Source organism: Ornithorhynchus anatinus, chromosome 4 (genome assembly GCF_004115215.2).
Source record: "Ornithorhynchus anatinus isolate Pmale09 chromosome 4, mOrnAna1.pri.v4, whole genome shotgun sequence".
NCBI lineage: Eukaryota > Metazoa > Chordata > Mammalia > Monotremata > Ornithorhynchidae > Ornithorhynchus > Ornithorhynchus anatinus.
In genome coordinates, this window is record NC_041731.1 from 16,516,799 (window position 1) to 16,533,665 (window position 16,867).

A 16,867-nucleotide genomic window follows, 5' to 3' on the forward strand; every position below is an offset into this window, starting at 1 on the left:
AAGAAGTTAACCATGAGTTTTGAATGCTAGCATTTTTTTTTGGTATTTGTTAATCACTTACTATGTGTCAAGCACTGTTTCTAAGCGCTGAGGTAGCTACAAGTCAGTCAGGTGGGACATGGGGCCCCCTGTCGCACATGGGGCTCACAGTCCAAATAGTAGGGAGAACAGGAATTTCATCCTTATTTTACAGATGAGGAAGCTGAGGCACTGAGAAGTTAAATGACTTGCCTATGGTCACACAGAAGGCAGTTGAAAGAGCCAAGATTAGAACCCAGGTTCTCTGACTCCCAGGCCCAATATTATGGTACCATATATTATGGTATTTGGTTGGAGAGAAAGGCTCTTTCCACTAGACCATGTATGTCTTGAAGATGCTGTGGGTTTTCTTCTGTAAACTTATTTGCTGCTCAGAGAAATAGCATTTTAATATCAGGTACTTTAAAAAAAATAGCCAGATGAATGAAAATATTCTTTCTTGGAACCACAGTCAAAGTTGAACTCTTAAATTTACCTGGTATGGCACTACGGAGGGGGGCACTTTAAATTTCTAGTATTTTGGGAGACTCTAAGGACCAGTGCTTTGTTTCGGTTTAAGTGCTCAAGAAATACGATTGAATGAATGAATGAATGAGTGAATGTTTATTAAAACTCCTACAGAAAATGTTCATTTAAATGTTAAATGTTAAATGTTCATTTAAAACTCCTACAGAAAGAGTGGAAAATGTGTGCACTGTAAAATCTGGTACTGAAATCATGTGAAAATGGTCTATTATTTAACTGGTTATATCTTTACTTCCCCAAAACAGTCATAATTAACCAAGGATACGGTCTTCAATGGCAGTCTGTAGTTGAATGGAGAATCTCTTGAGGCAGACCGAAGAAGTTATTTTTAAGCCTTTGTAAGGGTATTTACTATGAGCCATTCATTTTATCCACTTTTTTTCTGGTGCTCTAAATATAAAATGAAAGCTAGGTTCCAGTAAAGGAGATGGATGGATGGTATGCATTGATATCAAAATCAGATAACAAAAAACAAGTCTTTCTTAGAATGAAAAAATCCACAGTACTCCCAGGCTACTTGTAGCTTATTAAATGGGACATTTTTCTGAGTTTCTTTTAATACCTTTCCATCTCCCTCCAATCCATTAGAATAATAATAATATTTAGTAGTAATTTGTATGGTCTGTGGGAAACTCCCTAGAAAATCCGGCCTGGATTTTAAACATTATAAACATTTTAAACACTGGGAGTGAAATGCTATTTCCATTATCTCGGTGTGAGAATTTTCTACCCGGCACCAACTGGATAACAAAAATGAATTGGTTTACACTTGGGAAAAGTGGAGCAGCAGAATGCGAATAAGTAACTTCAAAAACTCCTTGAAGAAGGATCACCGCTGGGTACCACATTTGGTTAATTATCATTGCTATTATTGTTATGATATTTGGTTGGAGAGGAAGCAGCTTGGTTGGACTGACCGAAGGGTTTTTGATTATCACCGTTCTGCCTGTTTTGCATTTAGAGAGTAAACAAGAGTTCTTCTGGTAATCCTGGTCATGAGAACTGGTTTCTCCTCTGAAAGCTGAGGCCCAATGACAATCCTTAGGAAATTCAAGGGGAGATTCCACAATTTTAGCTCTTAGGAGAACATTTGGCTTTAGCTTCGAAACAGATTTACTGAATAAGGGAATTCAACCATGTCATCTGGCCAAAATCATATAATTTACCATTCTACCATTTTCAAGAAAAGACTCAGGACTTAATGATGTTCCAACCTTGAGTTTCTTCTTCCAAGGAAGTGACAGGCTTCGTGTTTATTTTTACAAATGCACAATTGCTTGCACTAATGAAACTTCACATATGGAAGCAGCATGGCTCAGTGGAAAGAGCCCGAGCTTGGGAGTCAGAGGTCATGGGTTCGAATCCCAGCTCTGCCACTTGTCAGCTGTGTGACTGTGGGCAAGTCACTTAACTTCTCTGGGCCTAAGTTCCCTCATTTGTAAAATGGGGATTAACTGTGAGCCTCACGGGGGACAACTTGATTACCCTGTATCTATCTCAGTGCTTAGAACGGTGCTCTGCACATAGTAAGCGCTTAACAAATACCAGCATTATTATATTGTCTTGCATGCGATATTTTGCTTGAAGCTTGTTGTTTGATTTTTCTGTGCTGGCAACATTTCTCATCAGAATGACCTTCATATGCAGAGAGTAAAGAGACTTGGACCTTAGATCATATCTTTTGTGCAGATATTTCTCAGTTGTATCCTGAGGCATATTCAGTGGCAGTGTCTAGAATCCTAATTTTACAGACAGAAGCAGAGAGCAGTTGAGGGTGCGTGTCCAGAAAGAATGTCTTTGGCAGAATGATAAGCAAAGGCACAATCTCTATATTTAGCCAGAGTAAATGAATCGAAGAGGTGCTTTTATAACTTCATTCTCCACTGGGAAAGATTTGTTAGTTTTTTGTTCAATTATTTGTAAATATTCGGGTTTACTTTTTTCTTTTAAATTACAAACGTTTAAACTGACTGGGATATCTCCCCAGTAAATCTTCCCCCAAAGACTTTACCGAGTAACTTGAAACCGTTGAGTGAAAAATAAAAATAGACCTTGTGGAAAGGAAACTTTGACCCGCTTTCACCCTTGGACAGAATAAAAGAAGGAAGGATAGAAGAAACACAGAAAATGCTGTAATAGAAATTCCTGAAATTCCCAGGTGTGGGAGGAAGAGGTGAAACCTAACACCATCATCAAGCATGCAAACACCCAGACACACAAATACATGCGTTAATAGCCTCCACATGCTGCTGCTGTGCTTTGGGAAATTGACCGAGGGTGAAAACATATGGAGGACAAAGCTGCAAAGTCGGAAGTTTATCATCGAACACTGAAGGGAATGCACATCATTCCAACTAAATTTCACAGGAAAGATTCAAAGCCGAGAGTGTATCTGCTTTAAGGAAGGAAAAAAAATCAGGAATAAAAAAAATGTGTGGTATTTTGTGAGAGGAAATACAAGAATGGTCCTGACATAGTTGTTAAAAGGCAAGACTTCATCCTTTTTTCCTTAGCCCCAGAATGCAAATTAGTGTATTTTATTGTCTTTAATCCTTCCTATCAGATGGGAAACCTGCTCTCAGAATTGGTTCATTCACACTAAGAGGAGAGTCGGTGAAAATAGTAGAAATCAAAAGCCAGAGACAGTAAAAAATAGAAATGACATTTTCTAGAAAATTATAATTTCCCCTGAAATTTTAAAATAACGACATAGTTTTGAGTAGTTACACAGAAAAGAGATTACCAAATATCTTCATTTCCTTGACCATTTGAAATGTGTGTTTCAGTCAGTGTATTTATTACCTAGAAATGCGTGGTCTCACTGCATTTGAACAATGAGCTGGAAATCAGAAGACCTGAGTTGGAATCTTGTATCCTCCAGTCCCCTGCTGTGGGACCTTGGGCAAGTCACTTTTCACAGTCATTGTGGGGTGGAACAGGGGCAAGTGGATTATTTTGAGATCCAAGGGGTCACGAGCAGTCAGAGGGAGACAGACGGAAACAGAGCTAGTAAATTCAGTTAGGCAAGCCTGTGTTTATTAAAATGCAGATCTTCTGAGGATTTAGCTCCTCAGTGCAAGCTAGCAGTAGGTTACACATGTGAACAGGGATTGCACATTTTACACTTAGGGATGTCATTCATTCATTCAGTAGCATTTATTGAGCGCTTATCATGTGCAGAGCACTGTATTGAGTGCTTGGGAAAGTACAATTCAGCATTTCTGGTGGCCCCCCTCAAGGTTCTCTAGGTTCATTCATTCATTCAGTCGTACGTATCGAGTGCTTACTGTGTGCAGAGCAGTGTCCTAAGCACTTGGGAGAGTACAATATAACAGTCACATATTTCACAGGAAAGATTACAGACACATTCCCTGCCCACGACGAGCATAAAGTCTAGGGTTCAGACCAGCTGCCCTGAGCCTCCTGTGGGCTGCCCCAACCAAAACTGTACTAAGCTCTTGGAAAGCATAATTCAGCAATAGCGAGAGATAATCCCTGCCCCCACCAGGTTTACAGTCTATAATGGGGGAGACAGACATCAAAACGAGTAAACAGGCATCAATATAAGTAAATGGACTACTGATTTTGATCCCGTCTTCACACTTGAAGGAAATATTCAAACTCACCATTCTAATCAGCCTTCAATATAAGAGGAAGCTAAACTTCTTGAGGGGAAACTTTGGGCACCAAATAATGTTTTTCTCTTTTGAAAATGGTGTAACCAGTTGCTGCAATTATATGAAGTGAGTCAATGACTCACAGTGGAAGAAGATTGCTGCTTGGAAAAGGTTTAGTATTGTGTAGTTCATTTATTCTCAGCTGAGTTCAGTGCTTTCTATTATGCCATTCTATTCCTCCTGTCTCTTTTCTCCTTAGCATCAGGCATAAATATTAGGGTTAGTAGATTTAACACTGCCCTCAACTATTATGATTGCATTAACACCCTCTATAGAGACCAGGGTCAAATGTGTTAGAGGTGTCTATGGAGCAGGGCCAAGAAAGTCATTGTCAGAAATGTCATGGCGCCATTTTAGATTATACGCCTAGCCTACCTCCCTCTGAGTTATGTGTTCAGTTTGATGGGTATTTGACTGAAGTTATTTGGAGCTTCTGAAGTTTAGGGAGAATCTTCTATATGGGAATGGGCTGTTGTGAAGTAGCACGCATTTAGGCCAACTGAATTTTAACTATCAATCTGTGCTAACCTGATAATACGCTTTATTTGGAAATGATACACTGGGATTATTTTTAGCGGGGTTCCGTTTAAAGTTTTTAGTTCTGACAATGAAACATCAACTTTGTGATTGCTCCTCTCTGTGGGTTTTGATAAATTGACCCAAGTTCTATAGTTCAGCATCAATGATGTACTGAACAACATAAAACCATGGTGATTGGATGCTGCCTGAAAATGACTACAGACAGATCAGGAAAAGAATGGGCCATTGCACTGAAATTGGTTCTCTTCTGTGAAGAATCAGAAATATCTACTCATTGTACCTCAGCAAAATTAAGTCTCATGTTAAAACTGGAGCTAGTTTTACAAGAACTATTGCTATCCCATCCCGAAAGAACAGTTCTCTTTTGCTAGAAACTGACTTTTCACTTTGAAAAGCGAGAAATCGACTTGACGTACTTCAGTAAGAAAGGTGCTAAACAAAATGGAAATTCTTTTCTAATCCAGCAAAGTCTGGGAAGAGGGCCAAGCAAATCAATAAAGTGCACTCCCATTCGGCAAATCTTTTGAAGGTAGAAAATTAACTAAAAAGTGTGGTTAATTTATACTTAGGAATGAGAAGCAGTGTGGCCCACTGGAAAGAGAAGGATCTGGGTCTTAATCCCGGTTCTGCCACTTGACCAAGGTCACACAGCAGACAAGTCATTTCACTTCTCTGTAAGTGCAGTGCTCTGCACACAGTAAGCGCTCAATAAATACGATTAAGCGAATCTAACCTCAGTTGCCTTATCTGTAAAATGGGGATTAAGACTGTGAGCCCCGTGGGGGACAGGACAAAGCTTGTATGTCCAACCTGATTAGCTTGTATTTACCCCATAGGTTCTAAGGTACGGTGCTTGGCACATAGTAAGTGTTGAACAACTGCCATTATTAAAAAAAAGAAAAGAAGGAATACTACTTACAGTACTTACAGTATGGAAGGTGACTGAAGAGCGTAGCTCAGTTCCTTGACTTTTGAATATCTAGCTTGCTTATCTTGTTTCTATTCCAGAGTTTGGTACTTAGTAAGCTCTTAAATATCATGATTAAGATAAATCTAAAGCAAAGGAAATTATAATCAGATGAAGCTATGCTGTTTTTATTTTCAAAACGTTCACTGAAAGAGTGCTCAGTAACTGAGAGCAAAAGGAAAGAGGATGGAATTAAGGTGGGGGAAGAGGGAAGGTCCTCTATTTGCAGGTAGAACGATTTCCTTATTTCTAGAAAGCTTCCAGTCAGTCAATGGAGTTATTGAGCACTTATCATGTGCAGAGGACTGTATTAAGCACTTGGGAGGGTAAAAGTTAACAGACACATTCCCTGCCCACAGTGAGGTTCCAGAATCCCAGTGTTTCTTTTAAAAATGAAAATCATTTTCCGAAATTACGGGCTTCACCTCCTGAGATCATCCCATCCATGGTAATTGAAATCTAATTGAATTTTTTGTTGTGATTTTTTTTTTTACTTCTTGCCCTAGAACCTCGAAGCTACCCAGAGAGTCTCAACCACATCGTTGTGATGTCTGACAGTCCCATGGGAACAAACCCTGCTTTGTTTAAGGCTGAGATTCCAACAACTCCTGCCTGTCAGCGCCCCTTCACGTCTGCCTGCACGGCTTCAAACAGCGGCCCCATTTCAAGGGAAGAGAGGTAGGGAAACTTGTCATCAACGATCACCTCCCACAGTTGTCACCTTAAGATACCAGCACTCCAACCGAGTCAGAAAGGGGGGACATTTCTTTGACTGTCAACAATGCCTGCCCCTACTTTTCTCAGAATGGTATTGAACGTGTACCCGATGACTTAGGAAGAAGGAATTCCAACTCATCTGAGGAAAAATTCTGAGTGAATCCCACATCGTTATTGTTCTAATGTCAGAAGACTGGTTAATCAGGACCTCCTAGACTTCTCTGCTACCCTGTCAACTGGAGTGCCATTTTATCTAGCCACTCCCTGGGTGTAAGACTGAAAATGTTAATGTCTGTTGATGAAAACTTGTTTTCTACCGAAACCCCTTTTATTCCTCTCATGCTGGAAAAATCTCAGCATTTATCAACCACGACGTAGTCCTCTGATCTTCCCTTAGCTGGCAGAAAGGAGGAGTTGGTGTGTGGAAAAATCCCTCTCTACGCAGCCTATCGCCCAAACTCCCCTTCCTATTCCCCCTTCGATCAGGTATTTTTCACTCTTGCGCTTTGCCAGGGTTTCCTCTGTTTGTATCACCCTTTGCCCTGAGATTTGACAGCAGAAATATACTGTGCATCCTGTCCTGCCTAGGATCTGTGCTTACCAGCTCCATTCATTCAGTCGTATAAAGCGCTTACTGTGTTTTAGAACACTGTACCGAGCGCTTGGGAAAGTATAGTACAACAATAAACAGTGACGATCCCTGCCCATATCGAGCTCTCAGTCTATTTGCACCCAAATACAGTGATGGAAGGGATTATGTAGCTGAAGCAGTGAAACATTGGAGTTGAAAGATCTCTGAAGGCAAACTAAAAGCGGGGATAAAAGTGCTGAGGGAACACAAAGTTGACCCATAAGAAATTGTTGTGACGTACATCTCAGGTTCCCTGCAGATTCTTTGGCATCACAGCTAGAGATTATGAAGATCATGTTGACCCTGTAGAATTGAGAACAGCAATCATGTCTGTCGACTCTATTGTACTGGATTTCCCAAGGACTCGGTACAGTGCTTCACATAGTAAGCACTCAGTAAATATAATTGAAGGATTGTTGAATTTGGAATTTCAAGTGCCATTCTTCAACCCCTGGAGCAGTAGACTGGAGTTCATTTCCTCAGTAAATCCCTCCCGGGGTCCATCAATCGTAGAATCTCCAGTCCATGGAAGGCTTGATACACCTTAGAATCACAGATGATGATGATGATAAGAAGAAGATATTAATCACTATGTGTATCACAGATCCAGTCCTGATCGCACAGAGTGGCTCATATTCTAAGAAAGAGGGAAAACAAGTATTTTTTTCACCATTTTACAGATGAGGAAACTAAAGCCCGGGAGGTTGTGACTTTCCCGTGGTCACACATCAGGCCAGTGGCGGGATCATGACTAGAATCCAGGTCCCCCAATTGCTTACTCCTGAGTTCATTTATTCATTCAATCGTATTTTTTGAGTGCTTACTGTGTGCAGAGAACTATACCAAGCAGTTGGGAGAGTACGGTATAACAATAGACAGACGCATTCCCTGCCCCAGGAAACACTGCCTTCCATATGAATGCTTGAGGATACTTGGTCCTGTCAGGAGTTCAGGGGCTCAAGAACTTGCAGATCCTCCTAGGGTGATCCTTACAGATGTCTGCATCTCAGATCTCCAAAAAATCCCTGCCGGTCATTAGCTCAGTGGCTTTTTTCTCTCTCCACATCTGTCTGGCCAGGCTCCCCTTCCTATTCCCCCTTCGATCAGGTGTTTTTCACTCTCTGCCAGCCTTGTGGCTTCTGGGTCGTTGGCCCTGCAGCAAGGCACCTGAGAGGCCTGTGTGGCTGTAAAATGGATAGAGGCACACACTTGAGGCTGCTGTGTGACCTTGGGCAAGTCACTTTAATTCTCTGTGCCTCAGTTACCTCATCTGCAAAATGGGGAATGAGACTGAGCCCCATGTGGGACAACCTGATTACCTTGTATCTACCCCAGTGCTTAGAACAGTGCTTTGCACATAGTAAGCACTTAACAAATATCATCGTCATTATCATTATTATTAACTTTATCAATTCTGCTGTGCTTTGGACTGCAGAATTATTATTATAGTCTTTCTCTAACTCCGTCAGTCAATCGGTGGTATTTCTTAAACACTTACTGGGTGTAGAGCACTATACTTCTCGCTTGGAAGTGTACAGTACCATAGAGTTGGTAGATACATTCCCTGCCCACCACAGGTTTTCGGTCCCGTACTCCATTCAGAGTCTTCTTATCCCTTCCGTCAAGACAAATGGATTTCCTTTTCCAAAACGGATGATGTCATAATTTTTCTGAAATGCTTTTCAGTAGGCTAATAATGTTGAGTTCTACTGGCAAAATTATCATTATCTTTAAGATTTCTTCAATTTTCTAGGTAGTTTAGTGTGACTTATTCGCGTTTATCAAGGAAAAAGCCTTTGAATATAAGCACTCCATTTATCAGTTTAACAGTAAATTCAGCTTGGAAAGGGTGTGCAGTTTTTGAAACAGAAAATGTTGCTATTTACTTTTATTAAACATCTGGCTTCTTCAAAATAAATAAAAGCCTGAAAATTAAGTGGGCTGAAATTTTCTTTCCAGAAATGCTTTGAAAGTTACAAATTTTAAACAGAGCTTTAATGTATCAACCAACTCTGTTTTATTGTACTCTTCTAAAGGCTTAATACAGTGCTCTGCATGCAGTAACTGCTCAATAAATATGATTGATTGGCTTCTTTCTAAACAGAATTCTCTTTACTTCCTGCATTTATCCTTCCAGTTTTCAGTTGTTTTGGTCCTTCATCCATTTGTGCCTTCTCTGTTGTAATAATGAGAATAATGATGGCATTTTTTAAGCGCTTACTATGCGCCAAGCACTGTTCTAAGCGCTGGGCTAGATATAAGTTTATCGGGTTGTCCCACGGGGGGCTCACAGTCTTAGTCCCCATTTTACAGATGAGAACTGAGTCACAGAGAAGTTAAATGACTTGCCCAAGGCCACACAGCTGACAAGTGGCATAGGTGGGACTCAAACCCACGACCTCTGATTCCCAAGCCCCGGATTTTTCCACTAAGCCGTGCTGCTTGAACATTTACTCTTATGTTCATTTTCAAAGATGATTTCTTCTGTGAGTGCTTGGATTCTCCTTCCGTTGGATTAATACTTTATGTTGTTTTGTTTTCCGCAGTTACATTAATGCTTAAGACAGTATTTTCACGTACAAACACATTTCAGACCATGAATTAGCTCTACTCTGAGGGGAGAATATTTGATCTGGTTTATTGCACTACTTAAAACTCCCGTGGGCGGAGAAGTGGAAGGCTTTTCATGAGGGCTAGACCTGTATTTAACAAACTGCCTCCCCTGCAGCAAAAGATAAAGTAGTGTGAGTATAATATCTCTGCCTCTAGTAGAAACATATGTGCTTCTCAGGGATTTGTGAGAAGTATTGAGGTGTGTCCCCCTCTCAGGGTCTCACACCAGGAGAGTTTCCAGGACTTTACCAGTCTCGACTACCGAAAGGAGAGTCAAACTGAGGCCTACCCGCTCCCTTCCTAGCTTGGGCAGTGGATAGCGAGTAAAAGGCAATCTGCTGCGAGTCAAAACTCACCTGTGCTGGGCAGTCCCAGCATGGGAGAGAGTCGAGAGCGGAGAATCAAGTTTACCGCGCAGAAGGAGCCAGTGGTAAACCATTTTTTACCAAGAAAGCTCTACGTATACACTACCAGAACGATGGCAGATGGAGGTGGGGTGTTCTGAGAGAGATGTGTCTATGGTGTCGCTATGGGTAAGAGACAACTCGACAGCATAAGCCAAGATTGAGGTGTGTGCTAGTGGTTAAGACAGATCCATGGGGAGACAGAGAAAGTAGAGGGAGACAGACACCAAGAGTCCCAGACCTGCACACACACACACTGACACAGCTTTCCTCTGAGTAGAGTGAAGCAGCTTGTAACAGGATTCTCTCCCTTCTTCTTTTCCCTCACTCCTCCCACTCCCAGTCACCCTCAGAATTAGCCCAAATAACTCTTTCTTTGTGGTGAGTGGGAGGAAGGAGGGCCCTTTTTGCTGCAATTTTGCCCTACTCCTCTGGGACGCAGAACTATGGAAAGTGGAGCGGGTTCTGTTGGGGCACAGTGTTGTGCGGGCAAAACCCTGACTTTCCTTGCCCCAGCCTCTCCACGCCCCGGCCTTCCTTGTCCATCACTCCCCGGGACTGTCCTGAAGTCTTTCCCTACTCAAGTGGCAACTCAGTTCTATTTTACACCTTTTTCCAGAAGCAGAGAAGGAGTTACCATACCCAGTGTTGTGGAATCCTGTTTTGACATTCTCAAATTCATTCATGTTTACAGACTAAGAAATAAGTACCTAAAGTTAAAACGGAAAACCTCATCGTTGAAATGTTTTCCCCGAATGTTCTGTGGAACGGTGTGCTTATTTAATCTTTGTTTTTGACTAGCCCTTCCTCTGCAGACCACCCTTGGAGGGAGAGCAGCCCCAAATCCAAGGTTTCCCCTCAACCTTCGGTGACGGGGAGCAGCCGGCCAGCGGGAGGTTATCTCGTGACGCCAGAGTTCGCCACTCCGCTGCAGAGCGCTTCCCTCTTGACTCACTTCTCGCCTTCGGACCTACCGGTTGCTGCTTTGAACAATCACGGGAGCAGGCCAGCAGAGCAGCAAGAAGGACCTTTGGTCAATAAGAGTACCCGGGCCTATTTAAACTTTGGAGGGCCTCCTAGCATCGCCTTCGAGGAGAAGCCAGCCGGCTATCTCGCCAACAGCAATGGAGCGCCTAAAAGCCCAGTCGTGGGAGGTGTTGACAATGGTTTTGCGGCCCAGGGGTTTCCCCCGGTGCCCCCCGGCCAGAGCAACCAGCACAGCCCTGTCCTGTCTCATATCGGGGTGAACCTGCATTCCCAACCACCTCTTCCTGAGAAGAAGAGGACTTCTGAAGGGGACCGCTCCTTTAGCTCAGCCTCTCCGTCTTCGAGTGGCTTCTCCAGCCCCCACAGCGGAAGTACAATCAGCATCCCGTTTCCAAACGTCCTTCCGGACTTCCCCAGTGTTTTAGGGGCTTCGCCTGCCCCAGGTAGGAGCGTTAAGATCCTTAGCTAGCTCTAGGTTAAAATGCTGGACCAGCTGTGGGTCGGGAGCGGCTGCCTTCGGAAGAGAGACTGGTTGAGCTCGGTGGGCTGGAATGTTTATGGAAACAGAGGCACATTCATCGGTTGGTCTGAATTGCTTTTAAAAGAAAATGCCAGAGCACTCCGAGGCTCTCCGCCTTCTCTCTGGCGCCAACCCGCAAGTAAATTGTGAGCTAACTCCTCCTGTTGCTTGTTGGTTCCAGCACGTATCCTAGCTGGATTCATGACAGGACTAGTTAATAGCCGTGTTCTTAGTCATCTTTCTTTGCCTTTTAGCTAAGACTTTCCCTCCCCCCAAGATATATATTTAATAGAGCTTTCTCACTGCATATTTTCAAATGTTACGGCTTTAAAAAACCATTTTAATTATCCTTGGGAGTCCTACCCAGAGAATCCTGCGGTGGTTATTTTGTGTTCTTAAAATAGGTTCCTTTTCCCTCCCAAGACTGTGTAGTATTAAATGGGGGCATTTATTCCTCCCCTTGAGCCTTCCCTGCCTGATAGGTGACTCAGAAGTCCTAGGTAACTCCAGATTTTACCGATAGTCACAACAGGAGACACTCTTTGTAATTAGGATGTGTTTTCAATTTGGTTTTACAGAGAACCCAACTGAAAAGCAAGTAACCGTGAAATTTGTTCAAGACACTTCCAAGTTCTGGTACAAGCCAGATATTTCAAGAGAGCAAGGTAAGCTAATAATATGAGATCGTATTATAGATGGCTCTGTGGGACTCGGGAGCTAAAGATTTGGTGGCGTAGACAAAAAAGAAAATGAAGGCAAAATCATGGGCAGATGATGGGGATTAGGTGGTGGTGGTAAGAGTATTCAAAAATAAAGTTCATATCAGGTGTAAAAGCATTGTACTAAACACTTGGAAAGAAATACATGGCTGTGTTAGAGTCATGGCCCCAGGTTCATTCATTCGGTCATATATATTGAGCACTTACTATGTGCAGAGCAGTGTACTAAGCGCTTGGAAAGTACAATTCAGCAGGTTCCCAGGGGTCATAATCGAAGACTGAGGAGAGAAAGGGTGGGATCTGATGGCAAAGACATTAAGGAAAGGCAAATGAAAATATAAAAGAGATGACGAGAAACCCAAAAGGAGCAGCAGGATTTTGGGCTCCTCCCGGCTGAGATGAACAGTCACAGGAATCACAGCCGCAGTTGTGGCCCAGCATTCGAAAAGTTCTAGAAGTTGAGAATGGCTCATGTGGCTTCCTCCATTCTAGCCCTTCCCAGGCTGGGAGTTCCGGGGTCATGGAGTGGCGGCCCTCCCGCACAGCTAGGACTTGTTGAAATTCCAATTAGTTCATGTTATTGCTTTCCTTCAGGGAAAAATGTCTGTACTGCTAATTTCATGTAGAAAAAATTGGTGCCAGTGAGTGAGGAAACACAGCACCACCTTGAATCAAGCCTAATCCACAAACTGGATGTATGGGTTTCTGCCTTTCCAACCTACGTATGACTTATGACGTGAACTTTTTATCTTCTGCTGCTTTCACCACTAGCTGGTGGAGCTGTTTCACTTGGTCCTAGAAGAGAGAGTGGCTGAAATCGTTCTTGTTTTGCCTCGCTCTAGAGGAAACAATTCAATGATATTTGACAGCTCAAGTGAAAGATGCAGCCGGCTGGGAGAAGAAAGGCAGATATACTTGTTATATTTGCTTGAAATGATCATGGTGTCCAGTTGGCCATTGCCTGCAGGCACCCACACCCTCATTCTGCTTCTCCGCAGATGAGGGAAGTTTGTATATCATTTTCAGAAACGTATGTTATTATGGCCTAAGAATCTTATACTCGAGGTACACAAGATATCTGTGTGTCTGACTCAGATGTTTACTGTATTCTGTTCATTTTTATTTTTAATTTGTTCATTTTTGAGTCATCACCCTCTCCACCAAGGTATACTCTTAAAAGCACTGTTGAAAATATGAGTCTCTTTACCAGTCTTCAGCTACGGGAAGAGGATAACTAAGGCCTTTACGTTTTCACGGTGCCACTGATCTATTTATCTCCTCTTCATATTATGTGACCTTTTTCGTAAATATTTTTATATAAGGTTCCACCATTAGAGTGGGTGCTCTTTGTGGGCAGGGAACACATCACTTTCTTTTTTCTGGACTTCCTTAGTGCTTAGTACAGTGCACAGCATCAAGTGGGTATTTAAGAAATATTTCCAGTAATATTATCCGCACTTCCACAGCAACTGTACGTCCAACTGAAAACTAGCCTCTGCAGAACTTCTTTGGGATGAGAAATAACTGTGATATTTACTAAGTGTTTAGTATGTGCCAAGCACTGTACTAATCCCTGGGACAGATAGAAAATAACCAGACCAGACACGGTCCCTGTTCCACGTGGAGCTTGGAGCTCACGTTCTAAATAGGAACTGGATCAGATATTGAGTTCCCATTTAATAAAACTGAGGCCAGATAAGTTAAGTGACTTGCCTAAGGGTATGCAGCAGGATTAGCACCCAGGTCCTCTGACCCTCAGACCCATACTCCTTCCCCTAGGCCACGCTGACATAATCGAAGCCAAGATACATCAGTGGAAGTGTGGAAGAATACTGTTGTTGGCTGCTTTAGTGAAGCAGGGTATGAAGGACAGATCTGCTTGACCAAAGCAATGGCAGAGTGAAAGAATTTCATTCTACCCCTCCGTGTCTTAACAGTGTCGGGAGACAGCATGGCCTAGTGGACAGAGCCCGGGCCCGGGAGTCAGAAGGTCATGGGTTCTAATCCCGGCTCCGCCACTTGTCTGCTCGGTGACATTGGGGAAGTCACTTCCCTTCTCTTAGCCTCAATTACCTCATCTGCAAAATGGGGATTGAGATTGTGAGCCCCACGTGGGACAAGGACTGTGTCCAACCCTATTTGCTTTTATCTGCCCCAGCACTTAGTATAGTGCCTGGCACATAGTAAGCGCTTAACAAATGCCACAATTATTATTATTATTGTATTAGCCAGTGGGGCAAGAGGTTGCAATAAATCTATCTGTGGTATTTGGGTGCTTATGGTGTGCAAAGGTCCAGATGAAATTTGGAGTCCAGAGGGTTACAGACAGGATATTTTCAGCAAGAGACTTCTACTCTATCTGTGCTTCCTGAGTGACCCAGAAGACTACCTGATTGAAAGTGCTGCCTAAAGATGGAGTCCTTGTGCGGCCTGTGGGAAGCAGCATGGCCCAGTGGCAGGAACGTGGGCTTGGGAGTCAGAGGAAATAGGTTCTAATCCTGGCTCCATCACTTGTCTGCTGTACGACCTTGGGCAAGTCATTTCAGTTCTCCGTGCCTCAGCCACCTCATTTGTAAAATGGAGAGTAAGACTGTGAGCCCCATGTGGGACAACCTGATTACCTTGTATCTACCCCAGTGCTTAGAACAGTGCTTCACATACCATTATTATTATTACTATTGCCACATCCATTCCACATATGATAATAACAATAATAATAATACTATTTGCTAAGCACTTAGTAAATGCCAAGCAGTGTACTAACCATTGGGTAGATGCAAGTTAATCAGGTGGGATACAGTTCCTTTTCCTCATGTGGCTTACATTATAAGTAGAGAGAAGAACATTTTGCAGATGAGGAAACTGAGGCACAGAAAAGTTGTGACTTGCCCAGGCAAGTGACAGAAGTGGGATTAGAACCCAGTTCCTCTGTCCCCCAGCCCCCTGCTTTAGCCACTGGGTCACACGGCTTTTCATCATATCATATTTGTGTATGTGTGTGTGAGTGTATTAACTCTACCAGTTTGGCCTTCTGATAACTTTATGTCTAACAAAAATAACTAAAATTTCACTAAATTTCTGGAAGTTTCTCTCTCACTTTCACTTTCTCTCTCTCTCTCTCTATCTCACACACACACACACACACACACACATATTTGTTTGTTTTGAGTTTTAAGTGTTAATTATGTGCCAGGCACTGTACTAAGCACTGGGGTAGATACAAACTATTCAGGTTGGACATAATCTCCCACATTTGGCTCACAGTCTTAATCTCCATTTTTCATTTGAGTAAACTGAGGCACAGGGAAGGTAAGGACATGCCCAAAGTCACACAGCAGACAAATGGCAGAGGAGGGATTAGAATCCAGGGCCTTCTGAGTCCCAGGCCCATGCTCTATTCGCTAGACCACACTGCTTCTGGGGCTCTTGTTCTAATCACTGTAACAATCTGATCCTGATTTATGGCTCTTGAAATCTTTTTAAAAGTTTCTTGTCGTTTGTGTTCTCTATCTTTTTTTAATGTAGATGATCCTGGTCATTTGGGTTTATTTTTATTTTCATTTATTCCTCCAGAGTGCATAGGACTGCACCACAGTAAGATGCTCGGTCTAACTGAGTTACACACTGTACCAGAAGAGTGGGCATGTGAGATAAAGCATAGCTACATTTTCGGTAGAGAAGCAGTTCACTCAGTCATTCATTCAGTTGTATTTATTAAGCGCTCACTGTATGCAGAGCACTGTACCAATCTCTTGGGAAAGTACAATACAACAATAAAGAGTGACAATCCCTGCCTAAAATGAGCTCACAGTCGGGGGAGTCGGGGTTTGGCGACAGACATCAAAACAAATAAATAAAATTAGAGATATAAACATAAGTGCTGTGGGGTTGGGGGGAGAGCAAAGAGCGCATGTGAGGGTAATAATAATAATGATAATAATAATTGTGTAGATACAGAGTAATCAGGTTGTCCCACGTGGGGCTCGCAGTCTTAATCCCCATTTTACAGGTGAGGTAACTGAAGCCCAAAGAAGTTAAATGACTTGCCCAAAGCCACACAGCTGACAAGTGGCGGAGCCGGGATTAGAACCCATGTCCTCTGACTCCCAAGCCCTGGCTCTTGCTACTGAGCCACGCGGTCTGTACCTGGTCTGATTATCTTGCATCTTCCCCAGTCAATCAATCAGTTGTATTTATTAAGCACTTACTGTGTGCGGAGCACTGTACTAGGCCCTTCGGAGAGAACCACACAGTAGATTTGACAGGTGCCTTTTCACAGGGAGCTTTCAGTCTTGGAGACTGTGTGTAGTATAGTGCTTGACACACTGTAAATCCTCAACAAATACCCAATTTATTATTGCTTATCATTACTAAAATACCCTGCAAACTTGATGGAAAAATGATTCCAAGCCCATACTGCAGCTCGGGATATTGAAGAATGAAGCAAGACTCGGGGGAGAAGGAGAGGAAGATAGATTGGAAGGATTATGAGTCGTATTATTTATGTTGTCCAAGAAATTGTGATTAA

At 42.7% G+C, this 16,867-nt stretch overlaps 1 protein-coding gene across 7 annotated transcripts in view; it reads left to right on the plus strand.

Annotated features, from left to right (window-relative positions):
* The window catches only part of TNS3 (tensin 3), a 343,445-nt gene that overhangs the window by 302,813 nt on the left and 23,765 nt on the right, over positions 1-16,867 (plus strand). For all 7 annotated transcript variants that reach the window (XM_029063073.2, XM_039911723.1, XM_029063070.2 and 4 more), the window contains 3 exons: positions 6,255-6,426; positions 10,915-11,543; positions 12,199-12,285. In XM_029063073.2, coding sequence (XP_028918906.1) covers positions 6,255-6,426; positions 10,915-11,543; positions 12,199-12,285 — 888 coding nt within the window. The remainder of the gene's footprint in view (positions 1-6,254; positions 6,427-10,914; positions 11,544-12,198; positions 12,286-16,867) is intronic.